The sequence below is a fragment of the Chanodichthys erythropterus genome, chromosome 7 (assembly GCF_024489055.1).
Source record: "Chanodichthys erythropterus isolate Z2021 chromosome 7, ASM2448905v1, whole genome shotgun sequence".
In the NCBI taxonomy this organism is placed as follows: Eukaryota; Metazoa; Chordata; class Actinopteri; order Cypriniformes; family Xenocyprididae; genus Chanodichthys; species Chanodichthys erythropterus.
In genome coordinates this window covers 32,645,123-32,672,509 of record NC_090227.1, presented here as the reverse complement: position 1 = coordinate 32,672,509, position 27,387 = coordinate 32,645,123, and the positions used below count along the sequence as shown (strand labels likewise).

The window sequence follows — 27,387 nt, the reverse complement described above, 5'->3', positions numbered from 1 at the left end:
ATCTATATATTCAAAAAACGTCTAAAGTCTCTTTAAACACACTGAGAACAAATGCAAAACAAAAGGCCAGTGCCAGAGAACTGCAATTAAACACACCATACAAGATTCAAATCTGAGGTCAAGGTTCCCTATCATCATCAGCACTCAAAGGGTTAAGTGCTGTGACATTTTTTTCTCTTTAGATGCAGCTTGCAAGTGCCTTGAGGCATTTAGCCTATCTTCACACCCAGTATTGCACTTCTGAGCACAGCAGAATCTCTCAGAGGACTGTCACACACACACACACACACACACACACACACATAGAGACAGAGACAGAAAAACTTAAAGGAGAACAAACAGAGGTCTGAAGACAGAAGGTGAGTTTGTTCATATCTCTTTAAAACAAAGTTTACTAACCCTTTGGCTGTTGGCTTACCACAGTACACTGTGGCCTCTTTCAAGCATCTCCTGCAGGTCTGAACCTGTTGTTCTATTACTGCTTCTCTGTAGTTCATCTACATAATTTTCTTTCTCTGTCGCTTGGATTATTTAAATATCTTTCTTTATAAAATAGAAGGATTAAACATGGTAGAGTTTTACCAGGGGTGTGGCATTTTTTAAACATTGAGGTATTTCCTGCATGAGAACTGCATGATGTTTGTGTTTTTGTAGATAAGCTGCAGCTAACAACATTCTAGCATTTATCAGGAGTTGTTTCACCCTAAAACACCAGAAAATGTTGCATATGCTGTACAAGAAGTGCTCATGATAATTAATAAACACACTAGGAAATAACATCAACTTATGTGTTTTGCTTTTTGATTTGATGTTGCAGAAGTAGTGTCCATTAGATTATTGTTAGTTGGCCTACGTAGGAATTTCCTTTTCCTGTTTTTGAAAACCACAAGACTAACAGTTAGCTTTCACCAGCTCGCTAAGAGGTAAACGGCACATGTTTGCTGTAGTATTCTTATAAAATTCATCATGGTGTTTTATTGTGGAATTTTTAATTCCTGCAATGCATTTTAAGAACATGAGGAGTTTACTTCTGTCTCTCAGGTGGAACTTTTACTAGAGATCGTGTTGCATCTTCTACGCTGTACAAAATGAGTAAAAAAGGAACCCCCCTGTGCAAGCAACAATCAACGTCCAACTTTCCGAGGGGTAAGTTTGGCACGGAATATGATAATACTATATCTCGGTGCTTTATGTTGTCTTGCACAATATGCATTTTTGTCACTTTTGTCTTTGTAAAAGGCTAGTATGTTTAATGTGCCGGTTCACTGTACAAACTCCTAAAAGCTGGCATGCAGACATATTGTCTGGTATTGTCACACAATCAAAGTAGGTTAAAAGTATAGCATGACAAGTTGTCCTCAACATTCTTTGCAAGCATGTCATAAAGTGCTCTATCAAAAGGGCACTGCACAGTTCTATAAATAACCTCTTTGCAATGAAGCAATTTTCTCATGCCAAGCTCGATGGCTTGTGCAATCATTAAACACACAAAGCCTGTGCAAATAAATTCTGTTTTTATTTAAAACCAAAGAATGCCTTATTATAAATGCGATGATTTGGCATGCATTACATTTATTTAATATAACTCTATGAGAATGATGGCACTTTAATTTAATAGTTTACACTTTTTTTTAAGTCAATTTTAACCAAATACTAAAAAACAAGAAGCATACTGCAAATGTTTGGCACAATGTGGGCTCAACTTCTATGTCAAAATGAAAGTAAGGCTCTTCCGTACCGTATCTGAGATGTGAGGTAAGGGGAGGGGGCAGAGGCACGGTAAAGGCAGGTATGGAGCCAGTGCTACGCTGCAGGGTGGAGTTCAGCTTCTCTCAGTTGTTTCCCTACAAATTAGGAAAGGTCAGAGGAGATACGGTTTTAATAGACGCAAATAAACAGAGCTATCCTGCCTGTCACACCTTCTACTTTGCCCGAGACACTGTGGTAGCCTGACCTTCTCAAAACGCAGGTAAATAAATGCATTTCTCGCACTGGAGTTTCTTTACACAGTGTGCTGAGCTGTTGTGTTTCTTTTACTTTAAGCCTAAGCTCATTTAAAGGTTCAGCAAAATTAGGTGAGTGTAACTTCAGCCATGGGGACGTGTGAAGGCTGATTAGGACATTATGGAACAGAATATTCTTCTGGGTAGTGTGCGTTTCAGCGTGTGCTTTCCAGACGCTTGCTAATAATACTGAATGTACAGTATACTGGAGGCACATGAGTTTTGTTGACTTAAGGAGTAACCTGTGCATGGGTAGGGCATAGTGTGGGCTGGTTTAAATCAGGTTGAGCTGTTATACATGAAGTTGCTAAGGTTGTGACTGTGAATGACCCAAACAACCTGTTTTCAATGCTGTATACATTGTATATGATAATCCCTAGCATATGCAGCCTGTCTTTAAAGGTTCAGTAATGTTACTGGAACATGAGTGAGCTAATGCATTATTCTATAGCTCTAGAACAGAACCAAGACAATGTTATACCCTTATAAAAAACAAAAACAAAACAAACAGCGGGGTGGGAAATTATTCTGACAGCTCGTAAGCTCCAGAACATGCCAGCATGTAGAAGGGTCTCAAGTTCAGCTCGCAGCTTGTTGTGACATCAGCCAGGGCTCTCTGCTGATATGATGTTGTCAGACACTTTAAATAGGGGGGAGCGGGATACTCAAGACTGGAAAACACTGAAGCTGCTTCATAGACAAGATAAGACCTAGAACTGAAGACCACAGTTATAAAGCAACAGGAAAATAGAGAGTCCAAACACTGAGATCCAGTAAAACCATGGCAAAAATAGCTAAAGAAGGTAAGAGAAAGTGTATATCCCAACATTGTGTACATTAGGATCGGTCAAGCAGAATAATAGGGGTCGGTGACAGTCAAAAGATTAGATATTGGCTAACTTTTCTTCAACTGAAAGGTGACATGTTGGTTGCATGCATTAAACAATAGGTCAGTTCACAATTTATCCGACACAAATGGCATTTTCAATGGGTTAAAAGAATTGTTTACTCTGATGGATTGGGTAAAATCAATTATAAATAATATAATTGATTTTAACTTAAAATATATTTATAAATATATTTATATATAAATATATTTACAAAATAATATTTGTAATAGTGTGTGTGTGTGTGTATAATCAAAGTAAACAATTCCTTTGGCAATCATTTAGATATACAGGCATTATTCTATATATGATTTTTATACGTAATAAATTTATTAAAGTAAAATATTACTGTATATACATACTGTATTTGTTTTTTACTCTATGTATCATACAAAAATCTATATGATTACAGTAAAAATCTATATGATTGATTTTACTAAGCTATAAACCTGAGTGGTTTACTTCCATGTGTAAGACACAGCTATTCTAGAAGTTTGTCTATCTAGGTTTCCTAGATGGGCAGGGCTGGGAGTAGCCTGGAATCATCCATCTGACAGGCTTGTCAAGCGTCTGTATCGAAGGCCTGTGGACTGTTGACAGTGCAGTGGAATATCCAGTTACATATCAACACAGGTGGAAGTCAACAATCTTGTTGTTTATAGGGATTGGCCCGACTTACATTTCCATGCTGTATAAGCACTGAGTCTAGTTTAAATAGATGTCATATCTGGTGTGATATAGGAAATAGAAAGGCGGCCAAGGCATGGCAACTGATATGAAACTATAACCTACTGGACAGGATGCAAATGTAGTTTTGATAGCACAGGGAGTCTGTGTGTGAATGGAGGAAGGGTGGAGGTGAGGTTAACTGTGACTAGAGACAGAAACCACTGGACAAGCCCTGAAAAATCATATGTGAGATGCTTTGAGAAAAATTCGATTCATTATTACACTTATCCAGTATTATTTTTTTTTTTACATTTTCAAATGCCAAAAAGCATGCTGCATGACAGGGGTCTTCAAACGTTTTGATGTCAAGGACTCTAAAATATGATGATCTCCTTCCAAAAATATAATAGCAGCTATATCATTTATTCAATAAAATAAACATTTATACTGTGTGAGGAAAATAAGCATCATATTACTAAGACAACATGTTGTTTCCAGTATTAAATCATTGTCACTAAATATTTACTTTGTATTAAGTTGACAGTAGGATAATATTATATAAACCTAAAAATAACCAGATTTTTTAAAAATGTATTTCTTACCGTTTACAACTAGGGCTGACAATTGAATAAAATTGATTATTTTCATGATTTTTGACCAGATTTTCTAAAGCAGAATGAAACCATAATAATATTAAATTCTGTAAATGTGCTAAAAATACTGCATTAAACATTTCATTTATGTCTTGCATTATCAACTTTGAAAACCTTAAAAAGTACATTTAGTAAAGTCTCAGATTTTCTGTAGACCTAGACATCACTTACACACTTTGCCTTTTCTTAGTGTTGCATGTAAAACTAAACCACAAGTTTACACTTTGTAAATGTGCTGCATATACTTCTGCTTCATGGTGCTGGTTGTGCATGCATTCTGCTATATTGAAAAAACATATTTAACATGCTTTATTACAAACATGAATGCATTATTGTGAATAATAAATATATATATATATATATATATATATATATATATATATATATATATATATATATATAAAATGTACATTACTTCCCCTGTCCTTGTGGTTCATTCTTCGTGATTGTGCCTAACTTTGTGATTGTGCCTAATTATGATTGCCAACCAAGTAAGTGAAGGAATGCTTGCTGTGCACCATGTGTAGTTTTCTGCCAGAGGACACAACAACAACAACTGGTCTGACACTTTGGGAATCCAGTGACTGACCTTGCATGGTCTCTAATGAGACAGAAACTTGGTTAGCCTCAATGATACCTGACTAAGACCTAGGCACAAGATGCAGAGTGAAACCTGAACTGTGTGGACGGATACTTGAGGACCATGATTTGTGCAATTGCAAAACTGCCATGACTTACAAATACACATAATTACCTCCGGTTTATTTTACCACCTTCAATAATGGTTTTACATTTTGGCAAAATGCAGCAAATAAATTCTTAGCCAAAATATTACAAACAATATATTATAGGCAAACTAATAGTGCCATGTCATTCATTTCAAAGCATGAGTCTCAGTTATCAGGTTTTGGCATCATGTTGGTAATTCAGTCATAACACAAGTACACAGTATGCTTTCCAGTCTCATTTGACCTAGTAAGGGATATTGTGGAATAGATATAGGCTTGTGATCATAGATTGAGTACAGCCCAAAGTAATGGAAGTTCCTAGAATACTTTAAACAAATGTGCACCATGTACATAACAAGGTGTCCCTACACCTGATGAAGAACATTGACTAATAGCAGAAAGAACTAACATTTATTCTGATGGCACCACTCCTTGCAGAAATGCCGCGCCAGTTCACCAAGATCTCTCTCCAAGAGGTGGATGAGAAAGTTCGACTCATGGCTGAGAAAGTGTACGCTTCAGCTCTGAAGGAAGAAGAAAGTAAGAACACCTTGTCCATGTTCACTGTTCCTGAGGACTGTCCCATTGGCTTGCATCAGGCCAAGGAGTGGGAGCTACGCAAAGAGATGGAGGAGCAGATGTCAGAGAAATCTGTCAAGAGGTCAGTGAACTCAAATGCGGCACATGTTGAAGAACTAATCAGCAGTTTGCATTAATGGGATATTCAACATGTATTTCTTATTCTTTATGCCCCATTTTAGGAAACAGAGTTTCAAGCTGATGCGATCCCAATCAATTTCCTTGCAAATCCCTGTTGCTTCAGATTGGGCTATGTCTGTGATTTCACCCATGCTGACCCCTTCCACACCCACAGGCCCTATGCCAGTCAATATCCCCGAATTCCAGAGGGTCACCATCAGTGGAGACTACTGTGCAGGGGTAGGAGGCAAATGATTATACAGTACACACACACACACACACAGGTTTATTTTTGTGAATTGTGGGGCACATTCCATAGGCGTAATGGTTTTTATACTGTACAAACTGTATTTTCTATCGCCCTACACCAACCCTACACCTAAACCTACCCATCACAGGAAACTGTGCACATTTTTACTTTATCACAAAACTCATTCTGTATGATTTATAAACCTTTTGAAAAATGGGGACATGGGGTTAAGTCACTCTCTCCTTGTAATACATATGTCACACCCATGTCATTATACAAATTTGTGTCCTGATATGTCACAAACACACAGACACATACAAATATCTTAAATATTATATATTAAATAGTATCATATTATATATAATAAGATATAATATAATATAATATAATATAATATAATATAATATAATATAATATAATATAATATAATATAATATAATATAATATAATATAATATAATATATAACAGCCAGTTCAAGAGTTAATAAACAGGGCTGGGCATTTAATTTGAGCCAAACAGCTATTAATTATGTAAAAAAAAAAAAAAAAAAAAAAAAAAAAGGACACAAGTCACACCTGTGTGACACCAATTCAGTTATTATTTGCATGACCAGTGGAGGAGTGGCAATGATTAATGTTTGATGAACAGAGTTTCCGGTTTTATTTTGCAAAAACTATGGAAACACCAAAGATGCTTTAATATATCACCCGTTTTAAAAGACAAGGGAACAACTGAAAATCGATCTAGCTCGGCTGGTTTTGCCATCACAAGAATAAATTAGAAAAGTTATATAATATTTCACAATATTACTGTTTTTTTTTACTGTATTTATGATCAAGTAAATACAGCCTTGGTGAACATAAGAGACTCTTAACAACCTTTGACATTTGAACACTAGTATATATGCTGTACTCCTAAAAGCTGTCAAAATGAATCACTGACAAATGATTACTTCTGACAGATAACAGTCGAGGATTATGAGCAGGCAGCAAAAACTCTGCTGACAGCACTCTTCATCAGAGAAAAATATTCCCGGCTGGCATATCATCGCTTCCCCAGGATCACAGCCAAGTTTCTAAGGAGTGCCAATAATGAGGAATGGAGTGAGGAGGATGAAGTGCTTCCAGGTTTGTCATGGCAGTTCATGCACCGATAAATTAACTGTTCAAAGACAACAGCTTTGAGGCATAAGTGAGAAATTATTGTCCTAAATCTTTAGTATGTCTCAAAGACTGTAGGGTGTTTACTAGGTTTGAGAAAGTGATACTTAAAACAACTAATCCTGTTTCTATTTATATCAGGACATAAATATAATATGACATTAGTATTCATCAGCACTACCATTATGGTTTATTTCCATGGCAACAGATATCTGCCCCCCTCTAAATGAGGGTGAGGATCCCTACAGTATGGAAGACCTCCCACAGAATCTGAACTACTCCCTGAGGATGAAAGATGGAATCATATATGTCTATGATAATGAGGATGCCTTAAAACAGGATCAGCCGCGGAGCTTGCCATATCCTGACTTGGAAACTTTTGCTATTGATTTGAGCCACGTCCTTGCCATGATTGCAGACGGACCAACGTGAGTTCGGTTATGTTATATTTCTCCTCTGGAAATCACAATACTATCTCACATTCAAAATGTATAACACTGCATGCATCTGTTGCTAGATAATAATAATGATAGATGAAATTCAGAGAAAAAAGGAAACACATTTAGGGGCAATATTCTCTTTTATAGGAAGACCTATTGTCACAGAAGACTTAACTTCCTGATGTCCAAGTTCCAACTACATGAAATGCTGAACGAGATGGCCGAGTTAAAGGAACTGAAATGCGTTCCTCACAGAGACTTCTACAATGTCAGAAAGGTATTTTAAATAAAGTGGCATAAACACTGATATTTACATTATTTACTGCATAAAGACACTTCTAAATGTACATATATGTGAATATTCAGGTTGATACGCACATTCACGCAGCTGCCTGCATGAACCAGAAGCATCTTCTGAAGTTCATCCAGGACACCTATAAGACAGAAGCGGAGCGAGTGGTGCTGGAGAAGAGCGGAAAGAAGCTCACCCTCAAACAGGTGTTTGACAATCTGAAAATGGACCCTTACGATCTCACAGTAGACTCATTAGATGTACATGCGGTACGTATTTCAGATAACCTCAGGACTTCCAAATTATGCCTTTATGCTACATTTCCTTGCAGAATAGATCTTGCGGCAATAAAGAAGTTGCTCTATTGTTTGTTACAGGGCAGACAAACCTTTCATCGCTTTGATAAATTCAATTCCAAATACAACCCAGTGGGTGCTAGTGAGCTCCGAGAGATCTACATCAAAAGTGACAACTACATCAATGGAGAATATTTTGCACGTCTCATCAAGGTAAAATTGAATAACTCACACGCTGATACAGAAGATAAAAGTAACTATAAGATTATTTTCTTAAGTGGGAAACAATCATTCCTGTTGTTCCTGTTGTGCAGGAGGTTGCTCATGACCTGGAGGAGAGTAAATATCAGCATGCAGAACCCCGTCTCTCAATTTATGGCCGAGCCCCTGAAGAGTGGGACAGTCTGTCCAAATGGTTTATCAATCAAAAGTTATACTCCCCTAACATGAGATGGATCATACAGGTGCCCAGGATTTAGTAAGTCATTTCTAATGTAACTCTCGTGACTGCTTGAGCATCTCTTGTCACTGTCCAGCAATAATCTGCAAATATTGATGGGCTCTATTTGAAGTTATCTGTACATACAGGGTGTCTCTACTCAGTGTGGTTAAACAGAAATGTGTCCCTTTGCAAAATCAAACACTGATAAATAAAAGAGCGTGTCATTGTATGACAGAGATGCAAAACTCAGTTTTAGCTTCAACCCTAATTAAACATACCTGATCCAGCTCATCAAATCCTTCAGGCTTATTTGAAAACTAGCCAGGATTCCTTGTTGGAACAGGGTCGGAACTAAACTCTTCAGGTCTGTGGTGCTCCAGGAATTGAGTATTTAAAAAAAAAAAAATCATTCTGATTCCTAAATTAAAATGAATTTCAAAGGCATTCTCTATTCAATTCTAATGGCACAACCCTGCAACATATACCCATGCAACGTTTCCACTCAAACTGTAATTTCTGCTCCTACTTGCTTAAAATTCATATCCATTATTTATAAAAGCAAATATTCTTGACTTGTATACTTTGTTTTTAGTGACATTTTCAGATCAAAGAAGATTGTTCCCAACTTCGCCAAGATGCTAGAGAACATCTTCCTCCCACTGTTTCAGGCCACCGTTAACCCTCAAAAGCACAAAGAAACGCATGTCTTCCTGAAACATGTAAGTGCTTCATCAGAGTTTTGAGCTTATCCTGTTATCCTGAGCTGGCAAGACCAGTCAGAACACATTCATGCCACAATAGAACATTTTAACACCAACAGCGCAATTAACAGCTTAACCACAAAACCAGGGAATCAAGATTTCAATGAACAATTAAATGGTTCTCAGATGAATATGAGTTCACATAAAAATGTCACACATAATAAAATCACAGAAAATGGATATGTTTTGAACTACGTCCAAGTCAGTAATGTCATTATTGTGTGGTTGATTCCAGCCCCCCCCCCATCCCCCCCCCCCCCCCTCTCCACACCCCACCCAAATGTTTTGTCTATTATTAGAACAGCCTGATCAGTCTCTATGTAAATATGAAGAAACAACCTTTAAGGAAAATGAGGGCAAAACATTGCTGTGAAAAGATGTCAAAAAACCTTTGGATGTTTTTTCCGCAGGTGACAGGGTTTGATAGTGTGGATGATGAGTCCAAACACAGCGATCACTTATTCACCTATAAGAGTCCAAAACCAGAAGAGTGGACCATGGAGGAAAACCCACCATACACTTACTACCTCTTCCACATGTATGCCAACATCATGGTCCTCAACAACCTACGAAAGTAAGTCACTACAAAGATCAAGCTCTGATTTCAGCATTACATCCCATTGTCTTCCCAAAGACAAGCTATTCCCCTGAAATGTAGCAAAAAGCGTTTTAATTTAAATCCCAAGCCATGTTAAATAGTGAAAATATTTTTTTTTTTTCAGGGAACGTGGTCTCAATACCTTCCAGTTCCGTCCTCACTGTGGCGAAGCAGGATCCATCACCCATCTGGTGTCAGCCTTCCTCACAGCAGACAACATCTCTCACGGACTCAATCTGAAGAAGGTCAGTCTCTAAAACAAATTATGTACACATAAAATGTATTGTTTTTACATTTCATTATTTAATAAAGCAATAAGCCCTGTGAAGCTGTGGTTTACAGTTAAGCTGTGGTTTACAGCGGAGTGGAAAACCCCCTTAGCTGTTATAAATTCACAGTAAACCACGGCTTCACAGGGCTTATTGCTTTTATAAAATGGTGACCACACAATACAAATATTAATGCCAAAAAAATATGTATCAATGCAACTTTCATGATGTAAAATCATTAAAAGGCTTCCTTCCGCTGGAAAAAAATAGTCCCTGACCGTGAACAGCAACAGAAGTTACATTATTATGCCATTAGATGGTGGCAAAGATTGTCTTTATGAGTGAGTCACTCAGTCGCAAAGATATTGAAACTTGTTGTGAACACGGAACAAGACACAAATGACAAATGTTTTAAAGGTGCCCTAGAACTTTTTTTTAAAAAGATGTAATATAAGTCTAAGGTGTCCCCTGAATGTGTCTGTGAAGTTTCAGCTCAAAATACCCCGTAGATTTTTTTATTTCATTTTTTTAACTGCCTATTTTGGGGCATCATTATAAATGAGCCGATTCAGGGCTACTGGCCCTTTAATTCTCCTGCTCCACGCCCACGGAGCTCGCGCTTGCCTTGAACAGTGCATAAACAAAGTTTACACAGCTAATATAACCCTCAAATGGATCTTTACAAATTGTTCGTCATGCATGCGGCATGCATGCGTCGGATTATGTGAGTATTGTATACTGTGATATTGTTTACATTTGATTCTGAATGAATTTGAGGCTGTGCTCCATGGCTAACGGCTAATGCTACACTGTTGGAGAGATTTATAAAGAATGAAGTTGTGTTTATGCATTATACAGACTGCAAGTGTTTAAAAATGAAAATAGCAACGACTCTTGTCTCCGTGAATACAGTAAGAAACTATGGTAACTTTAACCACATTTAACAGTACATTAGCAACATGCTAACGAAACATTTAGAAAGACAATTTACAAATATCACTAAAAATATGATCATATCATGGATCATGTCAGTTATTATCGCTCCATCTGCCATTTTTCGCTATTGTTCTTCCTTGCTTATCTAGTCTGATGATTCGGCTGTGTGCAGATCCAGATGTTAATACTGGCTGCCCTTGTCTAATGACTTTCATAATGTTGGGAACATGGGCTGGCATATGCTAATATTGGGGGCGTACACCCCGACTGTTACGTAACAGTTTGTGTTATGTTGAGATTCGCCTGTTCTTCGGAGGTCTTTTAAACAAATTAGATTTATATAAGAAGGAGGAAACAACGGTGTTTGAGACTCACTGTATGTCATTTCCATGTACTGAACTCTTGTTATTTGACTATGCCAAGATAAATTCAATTTTTAATTCGAGGGCACCTTTAACTAGAGCTGTCAGTGTCAGCAGGGCATGAGGAAACCCACTGATTGTTAAAAGGACAAGATCGCAGCGGATATTCAAACGGATTTTTTTTATGAACATAGGACTGACCTAAAGGAAAATGCTAAATTTGAATGCAGGTAATACACTCGGTCGGTCACGCTCTCTCTCTCTCTCTCTCTCTCTCATTACTCTTCTATATAATGCAGCTTCAATTAACAAAATCAATAGAGAACAAACATGTTTACATTGCCAAGACTGATGCAGCAACATACACATTCAGGCCCCGTTTACTAGTGCGTTTTTGTTTTAAAACGGTGTTTTAAAATGAAAACGATCCGCGTCTGGAGTTTCCACAGCGTTTCAGAAACGATCTCCGTCTACACTACACGGCCGAAAATGCATGTCACATGACTGTTCACGCACACTGGGCATGCACGTACAAGTGTAAACAGTTGCTTCTTGCACATGTAGACAGCTGCAGTATTAAAAATATGCAGAGTTTAACTGCACAATGGCTGCTAAAAATGACAACAAAGCCAGAAAATATTGCAGTTCAGTCTCCATTTTATTGTTTACATGGTCGTCAAGGATAGGCAGAGTGAATGTGGGCAGCCATGCCATTTCAAAAGTCTCCGTTTTGGTACGTTTACACTGAAACGCAACCCCGCCGTTTTCAAACTAAAACGGGCTCAGCGTTTTTGAAAGTCTCCGAAGTTGCGTCCCAAATGACGCACTATACACTATGCACTTATACACTACTTGTGCACTATGCACTCATCCATGTAGTTCGTGAATTGGAAAAGGGTTATTTTGTCATTTAACAACGGAGTATACGATCATCCCTTCCCCTCCACTACGTAATTAAAGCTGTGACAGTCGAGTGCACGAAGTGTCCAACATTCCACACTTCGTTTTTCCGTTAATTTAGTGCATAATCCGGGTATTTAAAGTGTACTTTTTCTTTTTGGAATTTTCTGTGTGAACGCACAACTAGCACTATTTATACTTAAAAACGTCATAGAATAGTGCATAAGTACGCGAATTGGGACGCACCTTCCATTTTCGAGGTTTGAAATAACGACAGGCGTAACCATAGCAAAACTTATGCGTTTTAAAACAAAAACGCACTAGTGTAAACGTGGCCTCAGTGGCGCAGTGATATGTATGTAATGTGGTCAGCTGTATGTTTTCGGGAATTTTACAACGGCTTCGAACGCGGTTTTATCCAGTCAGAATCAAGGGACGGAACTATCCGTTTTATATAATTTATTTTTGGGTTATTTAAAAAAATACAGTTATTATAATATAAGAGACATTACCAATAAACTTTTTTTTTTTTTTTGCTGGAAAATAATGGCACAGATGGCGAAACATACTAAGTCATTGAACTTGACAAAAAATGTAAGATGCAATGATCTAATAGGACAAGTGACAGTTCTGTCAACTGGCCGTCTTTATTATTGTTGAGCCCTGTAAGTTTGTAAGAATGGAGTAATTCAACAACAAACAAACAAAAACCCTTAAGATATTGATGTTGTCTTTTCTTGTGGTTTAACATTTGTTCTTGTTAATTTCTCAACACAGAGTCCTGTGCTGCAGTACCTGTTTTACTTGGCCCAGGTGCCCATTGCCATGTCTCCACTCAGCAACAACAGCCTGTTCCTGGAGTATTCCAAGAATCCCCTCAGGGAGTTCCTGCAAAAGGGCCTGTGTGTGTCCCTCTCCACAGATGACCCATTACAGTTCCACTACACAAAGGTCAGAGAAAGCAGTTGCTGGGAATGAGGCACATAGCAAACACTGCTGACACTGAATGAGTTAATTATTCATCTACTTTGAGTGCAATGGTCTAGAGCAGTCAGGTGATGTGATTCTGTGTTATGTACCTTTAGGAGGCCTTGATGGAGGAGTACGCCATAGCAGCACAACTGTGGAAACTGAGCACATGTGATGTGTGTGAGATCGCCAGAAATAGTGTGCTTCAGAGCGGTCTGTCTCATCAGGTACTTTCTCACTCCACAAATACTGTTGGTTGGGCTTAACTTCTACTGAACCCGGAATATTTCCTTAAGATAAATCTTCCAGTGCTAATTTTAAACACCGTCCAATGCTAAATTTAACGCTCTTGCATATATATATATATATATATATATATATATATATATATATATATATATATATATATATATATATATATATATATATATATATATATATATATATATATATATATAAGATGACATTTAGATTTCCTTTGCAGGAGAAGAAACACTTCCTGGGTGAGAATTATCTACAGGATGGACCAGAGGGTAATGACATCCGCAGGACAAATGTGGCGCAGATCCGTATGGCCTATCGTCACGAGACTTTATGCAATGAGCTCAGCTTCCTAGTGGATGCTGTTAAGTCAGAAGCGCTGTCGGCACAAGCCCCGTAAACATGGCAGGATGATAGATAGGGTAGATCATGAGTCCATACGAGTGGATCAGACATCAGCATAAAACCTTATCTTGCTACAGGTGATGCACAAAAGAGCTATGGAAATACATTGTTCAGGAAGCAAGATGTGGAGCTATGTGAACTAATACCTTATACGGGCATATCCCTTCCCATAGTGCCTTATAGGTTATGGATACATTTCCTATCTCAAATGTCAAATATCCCTTAAAAAATGGGATGTTTTGATAAACTGTTTCAGTATTTTGCATGGTTTCTGAAAATTATGTTTTGTTTTGTTACCTTTTCTAAACAAGGGAGTTTTCGGGTTTCTCACTTGAACAACGTATTCTTTTGTTTAGATACATGTTTTTGTAAGGCACAGGAACTGGAGATAAAATTTGCCTTGATAAACTAGTTTGTTAGCATCCTGAGATTCTGGGGCTGGGTGGCTTTTTATTTTTTGAAACAGAATAGTCTTGTGTATTTGAACTTGTACATTTTGTACATCTACAGAGAAAGTTAAACTCTTTTAAGGATGTTGTATAATATATGGGTGCTTGGCCTCTAAAGAGCCACTTGAAACATGCCTGAATGCTACATATGTTTGTCAATAAAGTGGTGTCAAAAAAGCCTTGCTGAATCAATTCACTATGTCTATAGTTCAAAATCCAGATGAACAGAAAAATGATTCTTTATTTGCTCGACACTGCAGCCCAGTGGAAGAAGAAGGAACTGTTACAGCCTTCAAACAAACTAGATAGAACTAAATATTTCATTTATTATCAAAGTCCCTTTAATACAAGTCATTTCACTCGGCGGCCATCTTTGAAACGCCTTTCGGGAATCCTTGGCATCATGCAATCTCTTTGAATGGGGAAACATCAAATTCTCCAAAACTGTTCGCCAACCATACGATTAAATTCATTCCATATTTGAAATCACCAATGAAATCTAACAACAACCGGCTCATAAATTTAGTTTCTAAACGCTCGAATCATGACAAAAAAAAAAAAAAACTTTTTCAGGCTGGATCAAGCTAATGCGCATGCGCAGACCTAAATGCGCGTCTCTTCTCCTCTTCGGAGGCTCGCGTCTGACTTGTTTCTATAGAAACTGGTGATTCTAACTGCCGCTGAAGTGACGCGAGACTTTACCAGTCGGCGATTGGCTCTTATTTAGAATTGCGCGTTACACTTTCTCCCGTTCAAAACAATACGAGTGACACGTCTTGTGTTATTCTATAGTCTTTGTTATTATTTAAGATTTACACAACAAGAAGGAATGAGAACACAGAACATTCCCCTACGCACCTGACTTAAGTTAAACCAGGTGTCCCCAACACCTGCAATGTTATCCTCAGGTGATTCCCACTCTGACCGTGCCGGTAACCCCTGATGCCTAAGTATAGCTACTCTGACCACATTGGAAAACCCAGATGCCTAAGATGCCCCCTGACCGCATTGGTAACCCTGGACACCTAATGATGACGACGTCTTGCCTCCAATGAACACTGTCACTTGGGAATACGGTCTCTAGTGTTCCACTGACCTGCAACCTTTGAATATGCTTAAATCACAGCTGGGAGGACCAATTTCAGAGAATTCCCCCTGACAAAAAAGAATACAACTCTTTTTATAGAATAGGAGCATGAAAAGGTGACATGTTTCATTACATCGTTTTTCTCCAATGATTGGTTCTTAGGTATACTTCTCTGTTACTAGGTAGAAACAAAATTGGATTCCTTGATACAGGAATAATATATTCCTTGATATGTTGCTAGGGTCATGAGGTTTTATATAATATATGGATTTAATCTTGTGGTGTGTGTGTGTGTGTATATATATATATATATATATATATATATATATATATATATATATATATATATATATATCTATATATATATATACATACATACATACATACATACATACATACATACATACATACATACATACATACACTACCGTTCAAAAGTTTGGGGTCAGTATGATTTTTTAATGTTTTAAAAGTAGTATCTTCTGCTCACCAAGCCTGCATTTATTTGATTAAAAATACAAACAAAAACAGTAATATTGTGAAATATTATTCCAATTTAAAACAGCCGTTTTCTATGTCAATATACAGTAATGTGTAATTTATTCCTGTGATCAAAGCTGAATTTTCAGCATCATTACTCCAGTCTTCAGTGTCACTTGATCCTTCAGAAATCATTCTAATATGATGATTTGATGCTCAAGAAACATTCATTATTATTATCAATGTTGAAAACAGTTGTGTACAATTTTTTTTCAAAATTCTTTGATAAATAGAAAGTTCAAAAGAACAGCATTTATTTAAAATAGAATATTTTCTAACATTATAATTGTCTTGAAATTTTTGATCAGTTTAACTCATCCCTGATAAATAAAAGTATTGATTAATTTTATTTCTATCCCCCAAAAATAAAATTAAAATTCTTACTGACCCCAAACTTTTGAACGGTAGTGTTTAATGTTACAAAAGATGTAGATTTCAGACAAATGCTGTTCTTTTGAACTTTCTATTCATCATAGCATCATGAAATAAAAATTTAAATAACTGTTTTCAACATTGATAATAATCATAAATGTTTCTTGAGCATCAAATCACCATATTAGATTGATTTCTGAAGGATCATGTGACACTGAAGACTGAAGTAATGATGCTGAAAATTCAGCTTTGATCACAGGAATAATTTACACTTTACTGTATATTGACATAGAAATTGGACACAATTAGACAGCTTTTGTTTCCCCTTTTGTTATATTCAGACAAACTTTGTCCTAAGTGTTGGGGACATTTAGTTTTCAAAAGGATATAAATGTTAAAAAGGAAAGTTAGGTATATAATTAACTAAAACAATTCCTTGACAATCTTCATAATTCCTTAAAGGGATAGTTCACCCAAAAATGAAAATTTGATGTTTATCTGCTTACCCCCAGGGCATCCAAGATGTAGGTGACTTTTTTTCTTCAGTCGAACGCAAATTATGATTTTTAACTGCAACCGCTGCCGTCTGTCAGTCAAATAATAGCAGTGATTGGGAACTTGAACAATAAGAGTCGAAAAAACTTCCATAGACAAATCCAAATTAAACCCTGCGGCTCGTGATGACACATTGATGTCCTAAGACACGAAACGATCGGTTTGTGTGAGAAACCGAACAGTATTTATATCATTTTTTACCTCTAATACACCACTATGTCCAACTTCGTTCAGCTTCCGGCTAGTGAGGTCTGATCGCGCTCTGACAACGGAAGTGATGTCTCGCGCTCATTGAAGTATATGGGCGAGACATCACTTCCGTCATCACAACGCGTTTTTTGACCTCACTAACAGGAAGCTGAACGAAGTTGGACATAGTGGTGTATTAGAGGTAAAAAATTATATAAATACTGTTCGGTTTCTCACACAAACCGACTGAATTCAAGCATATATAAACCTAAAAATAACCAGATTTTCAATAAGAAACAGATCTGGACTGCAGGCTAACCAGTCAAGCACATCCCTTCTATGGTATATATAGTGTCTAAGAAACCACTCTGTTGTGCAGAATGAAGCCTGGCATTTTCTTGCTTCCTGATGTCATCTTGATGGTAGTATGTCTCTGTACAATCCCAATATTTGCTTCCAAGTCAATATATGCGTCCATGTCAATGCCCCATTGCACTGATGCAATGGATGAAAGTCTGGATGCTCCCATTCGTCTTTGGGTCTGAGAACTTGATGTCTGTTTTCCCCAAAAACAAGCTGAAAGGTGGACTCATCTGACCACAGCACATATTTCCACTGTCTTTGGATCATCTGAGATGTGCTCTGGCCTAGAGAACTTGTCGTCACCTATACATAGAATTGATGTAAAGCTCTCTCCTTTCGTAATAGAGATTCGAGTAGCATTTCTGGCCAGTGTTAAGTGACAACTGTTTTCCAAAGTACTCCCGAACGGCTATATTTAACACAGTAGTATGATTGTTTTTCATGCAGTGCCATCTGAGGGCTCAAAGGTCATATCATGTTTCCTGCCTTGATCAACACGGACTGAGATTTCTCTGGATTCCCTTAATCTTTTCAGGGAAAAGATTCAGAAGAATAACGAAGATTAGCAAATACAGTAACAAGTGTATTGCTTATGGTTAGTTCATGTTAGTTAATATATTAACTAGTGTTTAACTAATTAACCTTATTGTAAAGTGTTACCCGTTTATTGTGGACTGTTTCCAATTTTCTGTTGCAGCCATAAAAATCAAAATGTGTTTATATTTACAGAATACAATTAAGTTGGTCAGTGAAAACATTTTAAAATATTTTCTTTGCACTTTCGTCAGTTAAATAAAGGTTAAAGAAAATGAACGAATCTCAGATTCTTGATTTTGTTGCATTTTACAAAATGTCCCAACTTTTCTGAAAATGGGGTTGTATATACAGTTCCCCTCTACTTGTGGTCCTTTTTCTTCATGATTGTGCCTAAACTAATTATCAAGTAAATAAAGGAATGCTTGCTGTGCACCATGTGTAGTTTTCTGCCAGAGGACACAACAACAACAACTGGTCTGACACTTTGGGAATCCAGTGACTGACCTCGTGTGGTCTCTAATAGGACAGAAACTTAGTTAACCTCACATACCTGACCAAGGCACAGGATTCAGAGGGAAACCTGAACTGTGTGGATGGATACTTGAAGACACGTTTGTAACCATGATTTGTGAGTTGGAAAATGGCACAGCCCAAAGTAATGGAAGTTCCTAGAATACTTTGAATGAATGTACACCATGTACATAACAAGGTGTTCCTACACCTGATGAAGAACAATCAACAAACATTTTTTCTGATGGCACCACTCCTTGCAGAAATGCCGCATCAGTTCATAAAAAACTCTCTCAAAGAGGTGAATGAGAAAGTTCGACTCATGGCTGAGAAAGTATATGCTTCAGCTCTGAAGGAAGAAGAAAGTAAGAACACCTTGTCCATGTTCACTGTTCCTGAGGACTGTCCCATTGGCTTGCATCAGGCCAAGGAGTGGGAGCTACGCAAAGAGATGGAGGAGCAGATGTCAGAGAAATCTGTCAAGAGGTCAGTGAACTCAAATGCGGCAAATGTTGAAGAACTAATCAGCATTTTGCATTAATGTGATATTGAAAATGTATTTTGCATTCTCTATGCCCCATTTTAGGAAACAGAGTTTGAAGCTGATGTGATCCCAATCAATTTCCTTGCAAATCCCTGTCGCTCCAGATTGGGCTATGTCTGTGATTTCACCCCTGCTGACCCCTTCCACACCCACAGGCCCTATGCCAATCAATACCCCAGAATTCCAGAGGGTCACCATTAGTGGAGACTACTGTGCAGGGGTAGGAGGCAAATGATTATATATATATACAAATATCTTGCATATTATATATATTAAATATAATAGTATATATAATAAGGTACATAATGATGTATATTATAATAAGGTATTTAATATTTAAAATATAATATAATATAATACTATATAAGGCACAGTTCAAGAAAGTTAATAAACAGGGCTGAGTATTTAATTTGAGCCAAACGACTATGAATTAATTATGTTAAAAAAAGGACAAGCAAGTCACACCTGTGTGACACCAATATTGCATCACCAGTGGAGGTGTGGCTTAAGAATTAAATACTTTGGATGCAGTAGTAGATAAGTATATGAAATTATAAAAGAAAGCAACAAAGAAAGTATCCATTATACAAAGATATATTGTACATTTTATATGTATATATCATGTAATGATATATTTTGTATGTCCACATCTTTTAGACGTACACTAGCATATATGCTTCCAAAGCTAACAAGATAAAGTCACAAAACTTTAAACTTAGAGATTTAAGGCATATATTACTGTTCAAAAGTTTGGGGTCAGTATGATTTTTCAAAAGAAGTTAATACTTTTATTCAGCTAGGACATATTAAACAGTGAAGGCATTTATAATGTTACAAATGATTTATAAATGCTGTTGTTGTTTTTTTTTTGTTTTGTTTTTTTTCAACATTGATAATAATAAGAATTGTTTTTGAGCACCAAATCAGCATAATGATTGACACTGTAGACTGGAATAAAGCTAAAAATCAGTTTTGCCATCACAGGAATAAATTTCATTTTAAAATAGAAAACAGTTATATAATGTAACTTTGGGTATGAGCAGGCAAAAGAGAGGATCTAAGAGTAAAAAAAAAAAATAAGTCCAAAACATGGAAAACCCAGTAAAACCAAACACATGGAGCACCAAACATCAACTGACAAATCACAAGAGAAACACAAAGGCTATATATACACAGGGACAAACAAGCTTAACAAGGTAACGAGACACACCAGTGTAGACTAATCAAGATATTGTAAGGGGAAAAACTACAAAGAACTACAACATTGCACTCAAGATGGGAAGCAACATAAAAGTCCAAAAACACACACAGGGAATATGTAACAGAACCCCAAAACAAAGCCACAAAATAAAATTCCAAGTGGGTGGTGGAGCAGAGGTGGACCAGGGGAGGGATAGTGGAGAGGGAGAGGGCCAGGAGACAGAGGCAGAGCTGGGCACCAGGGTGGAGTAGGCAGAGCAGGTGGCAAGGGTGGAGTAGGCAGAGCAGGTGGCAAGGGTGGAGCAGGTGAACAGGGTGGAGCAGGTGGCCCATGTGAAGCAGGCAGAGCAGTTTGGCCAGGGTGGAATTGATGACCAAGGTGGAGCAGGCAGAGCTGGTGGCCAAGGCGGCGCTGCTGAAGTCCACCACAGCAGAGCAGATGGGACTGGGGGACTGGAGAACTGGCCTCTCTGGTTGAAACAAAACGGGTAGGGAGTTCAGTAGCATCCTCCATGGTCGTATCTGGGCAGGCAAAGAGTTCTAGTGTGACCTCCGTGGTCATATCAGGGCAGACAAAAAGTTCATGAGCGACCTTCGTGGTTGTGTCAGGCCGACAGCAGTTCGAGGATGACCTCCATGGTCATGTCAGGGCCAATAGGAAGTTCAGAGACGACCTGCATGGTCACATCAGGACTGGCAGGAGGATCAGAATCGAATTCCAGGGTCATAGCAGAGCAAGCAAATGCGAGGATCTGAGAGCAAAAAAGTATGTTTAATAAGCAAACTGAAACAAGCCCAAAACAGGGAAAACACAAGGAACACCAAACACATGGAACACCAAACATCAACTGTCAAAGCACAAGAGAAACAAAAGGGCTATATATACACAGGGGCAAACAAGCTTAAAAAGATAATGATGTAACAAAACACACCTAAACTAATCAAGGGGAAAACTAGAACGAACAACAACATGGCACTCAAGACAGGAAGTAAAATTGTCCACAAACACACACAGGCAATATGTAACGTAATATCTCACAATATTACTGTTATACTGTATTTATGATCAAATCAATGCAGCCTTGGTAAACATGAGAGACTCCTTTCAAAAACATTCAAAAAAATCTTCTGACAGGCAACAGTCGAGGATTATGAGCAGGCAGCAAAAACTCTGCTGACAGCACTCTTCATCAGAGAAAAATATTCCCGGCTGGCATATCATCGCTTCCCCAGGACAACAGCCAGGTTTCTAAGGAGTGCCAATAATGAGAAATGGAGTGAGGAGGATGAAGTACTTCCAGGTATATCATGGCAGTTCATGCACCAATAAATTAACTGTTCAAAGACAACAGCTTTGAGGCATAAGTGAGAAATTATTGTCCTAAATCTTTAGTAAAATGTCTCAAAGACTGTAGGGTGTTTACTAGGTTTGGGGAATTGACACTAAAAACAACTAATCCTGTTTCTATTTATATTAGGACATATATAATATGACATTAGTATTCATCAGCACTACCATTATGGTTTATTTCCATGGCAACAGATATCTGCCCCCCTCTAAATGAGGGTGAGGATCCCTACAGTATGGAAGACCTCCCACAGAATCTGAACTACTCCCTGAGGATGAAAGATGGAATCATATATGTCTATGATAATGAGGATGCCTTAAAACAGGATCAGCCGCGGAGCTTGCCATATCCTGACTTGGAAACTTTTGCTATTGATTTGAGCCACGTCCTTGCCATGATTGCAGACGGACCAACGTGAGTTCGGTTATGTTATATTTCTCCTCTGGAAATCACAATACTATCTCACATTCAAAATGTATAACACTGCATGCATCTGTTGCTAGATAATAATAATGATAGATGAAATTCAGAGAAAAAAGGAAACACATTTAGGGGCAATATTCTCTTTTATAGGAAGACCTATTGTCACAGAAGACTTAACTTCCTGATGTCCAAGTTCCAACTACATGAAATGCTGAACGAGATGGCCGAGTTAAAGGAACTGAAATGCGTTCCTCACAGAGACTTCTACAATGTCAGAAAGGTATTTTAAATAAAGTGGCATAAACACTGATATTTACATTATTTACTGCATAAAGACACTTCTAAATGTACATATATGTGAATATTCAGGTTGATACGCACATTCACGCAGCTGCCTGCATGAACCAGAAGCATCTTCTGAAGTTCATCCAGGACACCTATAAGACAGAAGCGGAGCGAGTGGTGCTGGAGAAGAGCGGAAAGAAGCTCACCCTCAAACAGGTGTTTGACAATCTGAAAATGGACCCTTACGATCTCACAGTAGACTCATTAGATGTACACGCGGTACGTATTTCAGATAACCTCAGGACTTCCAAATTATGCCTTTATGCTACATTTCCTTGCAGAATAGATCTTGCGGCAATAAAGAAGTTGCTCAATTGTTTGTTACAGGGCAGACAAACCTTTCATCGCTTTGATAAATTCAATTCCAAATACAACCCAGTGGGTGCTAGTGAGCTCCGAGAGATCTACATCAAAAGTGACAACTACATCAATGGAGAATATTTTGCACGTCTCATCAAGGTAAAATTGAATAACTCACACGCTGATACAGAAGATAAAAGTAACTATAAGATTATTTTCTTAAGTGGGAAACAATCATTCCTGTTGTTCCTGTTGTGCAGGAGGTTGCTCATGACCTGGAGGAGAGTAAATATCAGCATGCAGAACCCCGTCTCTCAATTTACGGCCGAGCCCCTGAAGAGTGGGACAGTCTGTCCAAATGGTTTATCAATCAAAAGTTATACTCCCCTAACATGAGATGGATCATACAGGTGCCCAGGATTTAGTAAGTCCTCTCCTAATGTAACTTTACATACGAATTTAAAGAAATTAAACAGAGAAACTTCAATAGTCTAACACAACAAAGACAATTTTTGACAACATTTGTTTCAGAAGCATTTTAGCTGTAGACCAGGGGTATTAATATCATCTAATGTTCAAATCAATGTGAAAGTTTTTCAAAATTCTAATTACAAATTTATGAATTTAACGAATTTCAAAGGCATTCTCAATTCATTTCTGAACTTCAATTCTCACATTTTGCTCATACTTGCTCATAATTCATATCCAATATTTAAAAGCAAATATTCTTGACTTGTATACTTTGTTTTTAGTGACATTTTCAGATCAAAGAAGATTGTTCCCAACTTCGCCAAGATGCTAGAGAACATCTTCCTCCCACTGTTTCAGGCCACTGTTAACCCTCAGAAGCACAAAGAAACGCATGTCTTCCTGAAACATGTAAGTGCTTCATCAGAGTTTTGAGCTTATCCTGTTATCCTGAGCTGGCAAGACCAGTCAGAACACATTCATGCCACAATAGAACATTTTAACACCAACAGTGCAATTAACAGCTTAACCACAAAACAGTCATTTTACCAGGGAATCAAGATTCCAATCCCTCATGAACAATTAAATGGTTCTCAGATGAATATGAGTTAATGTAAAACTGTCACATAAAATCACAGAAAACAAATGTGGTTGATCTATGTTTTTTTCCGCAGGTGACAGGGTTTGATAGTGTGGATGATGAGTCCAAACACAGCGATCACTTATTCACCTATAAGAGTCCAAAACCAGAAGAGTGGACCATGGAGGAAAACCCACCATACACTTACTACCTCTTCCACATGTATGCCAACATCATGGTCCTCAACAACCTACGAAAGTAAGTCACTACAAAGATCAAGCTCTGATTTCAGCATTACATCCCACTGTCTTCACAAAACAAACTAATGAAGACAAGCTATTCCCCTCAAATTTAGACAATTTAAGCAAATTTAACCTTTATAATTGAAGTCACAAGCCATGTTAAATAGTGAAAATATATATTTTTTTTCAGGGAACGTGGTCTCAATACCTTCCAGTTCCGTCCTCACTGTGGCGAAGCAGGATCCATCACCCATCTGGTGTCAGCCTTCCTCACAGCTGACAACATCTCTCACGGACTCAATCTGAAGAAGGTCAGTCTCTAAAACTAATTGTGGACACATCCAACCACACAATATTACACCCACAGGGACTGTAATTTCAGAATCCACCAAATAAGCAAACAATTATCACACTGCTTTCAACAGTAAAATCTAAAACAGTAATCTGACCCCCCATAAATTTCAGTGTATAATATATAATTTATTGTATTTGTAAATGTATAGTTATAAATTTCATCATTTAATATTTATTTTAGGATATATATATATATATATATATATATATATATATATATATATATATATATATATATATATATATATATATATATATATAAATAATCACCTTGACAAAAAATGTAAGGTACTGTACAATACTGACCCAAAAGGACAAGTCACAGTTCTGTCAACTGGCCATCTTTATTACTGAGCCCTATACATTTCTAAAAATTGAGTAATTTAACAACGACAACAACAACAACAACAACAAAAACCTTGAAAACCATCAGATACCAGTATTGATGTTGTCTTTTCTTGTGGTTTAACATTTGTTCTTGTTAATTTCTCAACACAGAGTCCTGTGCTGCAGTACCTGTTTTACTTGGCCCAGGTGCCCATTGCCATGTCTCCACTCAGCAACAACAGCCTGTTCCTGGAGTATTCCAAGAATCCCCTCAGGGAGTTCCTGCAAAAGGGCCTGTGTGTGTCCCTCTCCACAGATGACCCATTACAGTTCCACTACACAAAGGTCAGGGGAAGCAGTTACTGGTTCTATAGAGCAGTGTTTCCCAAACTTTTTCCAGTCACGGCACCCCTTGAAATTTAAAAAAAAATTGTGGCACCCTACACTGGTGTTGTCACGATATTGGAATTTCTAACTTCGATACAATATCTTGAAAAGTATCGATATTCAATACCATGCATGGGGAAGAACCACCTTAGCCCATCTACTGTAATATAGATATTTTTAATGTTATCTATTTTTTTGACCATCCAATGAAAGTCTAGGCAATCAGTAATGTCTTCTAAAGAGATCCCTTAATTTGATGACAGATTTTAATTTAGGCTTTTATTTATATAAAAACATTGCTCAATTACCATTATAACTATCTTTCATTATAACCTAAATGTTTGGTCATTCAATTTGTGTTTTTACTATGGGGTAATTTTGTTGCCAATGCAAGAAATAACTTGATTTCAAACTTTGAATTGAATTAACAAAGTATACAAATAATAAAGAATAAAATAGAATAAAGATAAAAATGAAATAAATTGCTTTTCAGCAAGGTTCAACAGTATTAGGGCTGTTCAGGTAGGAAATACTACAGAGACTGAAGTAGTTAAATGTAAAATAACCTCGGATAGTCTTCATTGTAAAAATTTAATATATATAAAAACAGAAGTTACAAAAGTTATTCAGTCAAGAGCAGTGAGTGATTTTCTTTGTCTTTTGTTGTTTGATTAACATTAAAAACACGGATAGCAGCATGTTTATTAGGCTGCTGTCACTTTAAGACCTGAAGCACCCAGTAATACTGTTGCACATGAGTTTTCTTTCTGAACTGTTTACGTTCACTTAGTCTTATGACATAACTGACTGTATGTATGTGGATATTTGGCAAGACAGATATTGTGACAATATCTTTGTTTGAATTTGACCATTTAAGCGCAACAAGCCATGAAAAAGAAATCAATTTGGAGCTATTTGAGAGGCGACTTTATGTGTGCACACTTTGGACAAATTATTCGCAACCCCCGCAAACCCAGGCTGTGTTATTTGTTATTGAAGACATCAGAGATTGATGGTATATATTATACACCCTCACTTTTATTTATTTATTACACAATTTAGCAGTTTAAAAATGTTTGAAGTATTTTTTTACACAGCACCCTAGTTTGAAAACCCTGGTCTAGAGCAGTCAGGTGATGTGATTCTGTGTTATGTACCTTTAGGAGGCCTTGATGGAGGAGTACGCCATAGCAGCACAACTGTGGAAACTGAGCACATGTGATGTGTGTGAGATCGCCAGAAATAGTGTGCTTCAGAGCGGTCTCTCTCATCAGGTACTTTCTCACTCCACAATTACTGTTGGTTGGGCTTAACTTCTACTGAACCCGGAATATTTCCTTAAGATAAATCTTCCAGTGCTAATTTTAAACACATTTCAATGCTAAATTTAACGCCCTTGCATATATATATATATAAAAGATGACATTTAGATTTCCTTTGCAGGAGAAAAAACACTTCCTGGGTGAGAATTATCTACAGGATGGACCAGAGGGTAATGACATCCGCAGGACAAATGTGGCGCAGATCCGTATGGCCTATCGTCATGAAATCTTGTGCAATGAGCTCAGCTTCCTAGTGGATGCTGTGAAGTCAGAAGCATTGGCTGCACAAGCCCCGTAAACATGGCAGGATGATAGATAGGGTGGAACATGAATCCATTACGAGTGGATCAGACATCAGCATAAAACCTTATTTTGATGCACAAAAGAGCTATGGAAATACATTATTTGCCTTGTAGGTGATGGATATATTTTATATCTCAAATGTCAAATATCCCTTTAAAAATAGGACGTTCTGATAAACTGTTTCAGTATTTTGCATGGTTTCTGAAAATGATGTTTTGATTGAGCATACATTTGTTATCTTTCCTACACAAGGGATTCTTTGAGTTTGTGACTTAAACAATGTATTCTGTTTTTCAGATAAATGGTTTTGTAAGGCACAGCAACTGGAACTAATATTTGACTTGAAAAACTAGTTTGTTAGCAACCTGATATTCTGGGCGGCTTTTTATTTTTGGCACAGAATAGACTTGTGTACTTGAACTTGTACATTTTGTACATCTACAGAGAAGGTTAAATTGTTTTAAGGATGTTGTATAATGTATGGGTGCTTGGCCTATGAAGAGCCACTTGAAACCTGAATGCAACATATGTTCTGCAATATGTGAATACTGCACTCAAAATAAAAAATAATAAAGTGGTGTCAAAAAAAGTTTTGCTGAGCCAATTCATAACGAGACTGTCTATAGATCATACTCCACATGAATAGAAAAAAAAAAGATT

General features: G+C 37.3%; 3 protein-coding genes across 9 annotated transcripts in view; 2 read left to right on the top strand and 1 right to left on the bottom strand.

The window, feature by feature from the left end:
- c7h11orf16 (chromosome 7 C11orf16 homolog) overlaps positions 1-17,924 on the bottom strand; it is a 117,613-nt gene extending 99,689 nt beyond the window's left edge. For 2 of the 3 annotated variants that reach the window (XM_067390252.1, XM_067390251.1), the window contains exons 1-3: positions 17,493-17,924; positions 16,936-17,015; positions 1,739-1,844 (exon numbers count right to left, since the gene is read on the bottom strand). The gene's annotated coding sequence lies outside the window, so the exon portion shown is untranslated. The remainder of the gene's footprint in view (positions 1-1,738; positions 1,845-16,935; positions 17,016-17,492) is intronic. The other variant, XM_067390253.1, reaches the window with a different exon arrangement.
- LOC137023317 (AMP deaminase 3-like) lies at positions 235-14,628 on the top strand. Of its 5 annotated transcripts, none has more exons than XM_067390241.1 (16): positions 235-359; positions 1,042-1,146; positions 5,379-5,601; positions 5,702-5,879; positions 6,852-7,017; positions 7,259-7,478; positions 7,638-7,767; positions 7,857-8,051; positions 8,160-8,291; positions 8,393-8,556; positions 9,113-9,239; positions 9,692-9,855; positions 10,004-10,124; positions 13,124-13,297; positions 13,432-13,542; positions 13,800-14,628. In XM_067390241.1, exons 2-16 carry the CDS (start codon positions 1,089-1,091, stop codon positions 13,974-13,976), a joined length of 2,340 nt encoding a protein of 779 aa, XP_067246342.1. In that variant the 5' UTR covers positions 235-359; positions 1,042-1,088; the 3' UTR covers positions 13,977-14,628. The 5 variants fall into 5 exon arrangements, with proteins under 5 accessions (XP_067246342.1, XP_067246346.1, XP_067246345.1 ...); XM_067390244.1 differs by lacking the exons at positions 235-359; positions 1,042-1,146 and adding exons at positions 1,845-1,969; positions 3,397-3,523; XM_067390243.1 differs by lacking the exons at positions 235-359; positions 1,042-1,146 and adding exons at positions 2,650-2,806; positions 3,397-3,523.
- A 1,286-nt stretch (positions 17,925-19,210) lies between the features above and the next one.
- LOC137023313 (AMP deaminase 3-like) lies at positions 19,211-26,737 on the top strand. The gene is made up of 13 exons (XM_067390234.1): positions 19,211-19,347; positions 21,463-21,628; positions 21,871-22,090; positions 22,250-22,379; positions 22,469-22,663; positions 22,772-22,903; positions 23,005-23,168; positions 23,497-23,623; positions 23,887-24,050; positions 24,225-24,345; positions 24,887-25,060; positions 26,266-26,376; positions 26,546-26,737. Exons 1-13 carry the CDS (start codon positions 19,240-19,242, stop codon positions 26,720-26,722), a joined length of 1,989 nt encoding a protein of 662 aa, XP_067246335.1. The 5' UTR covers positions 19,211-19,239; the 3' UTR covers positions 26,723-26,737.
- The last annotated feature ends 650 nt before the right edge of the window (positions 26,738-27,387 follow it).

Coding starts and splice junctions, on each gene's coding strand:
- LOC137023317 (XM_067390241.1), top strand. CDS start 1,089: ATGAGTAAAAAAGGAACCCCCCTGTGCAAGCAACAATCAACGTCCAAC. Junction 7,018..7,258: donor GGAGGATGAAGTGCTTCCAG/GTTTGTCATGGC, acceptor CCATGGCAACAG/ATATCTGCCCCCCTCTAAAT. Junction 9,856..10,003: donor GTCCTCAACAACCTACGAAA/GTAAGTCACTAC, acceptor TTTTTTTTTCAG/GGAACGTGGTCTCAATACCT.
- LOC137023313 (XM_067390234.1), top strand. CDS start 19,240: ATGTCTGTGATTTCACCCCTGCTGACCCCTTCCACACCCACAGGCCCT. Junction 21,629..21,870: donor GGAGGATGAAGTACTTCCAG/GTATATCATGGC, acceptor CCATGGCAACAG/ATATCTGCCCCCCTCTAAAT. Junction 24,346..24,886: donor ACGGACTCAATCTGAAGAAG/GTCAGTCTCTAA, acceptor TTCTCAACACAG/AGTCCTGTGCTGCAGTACCT.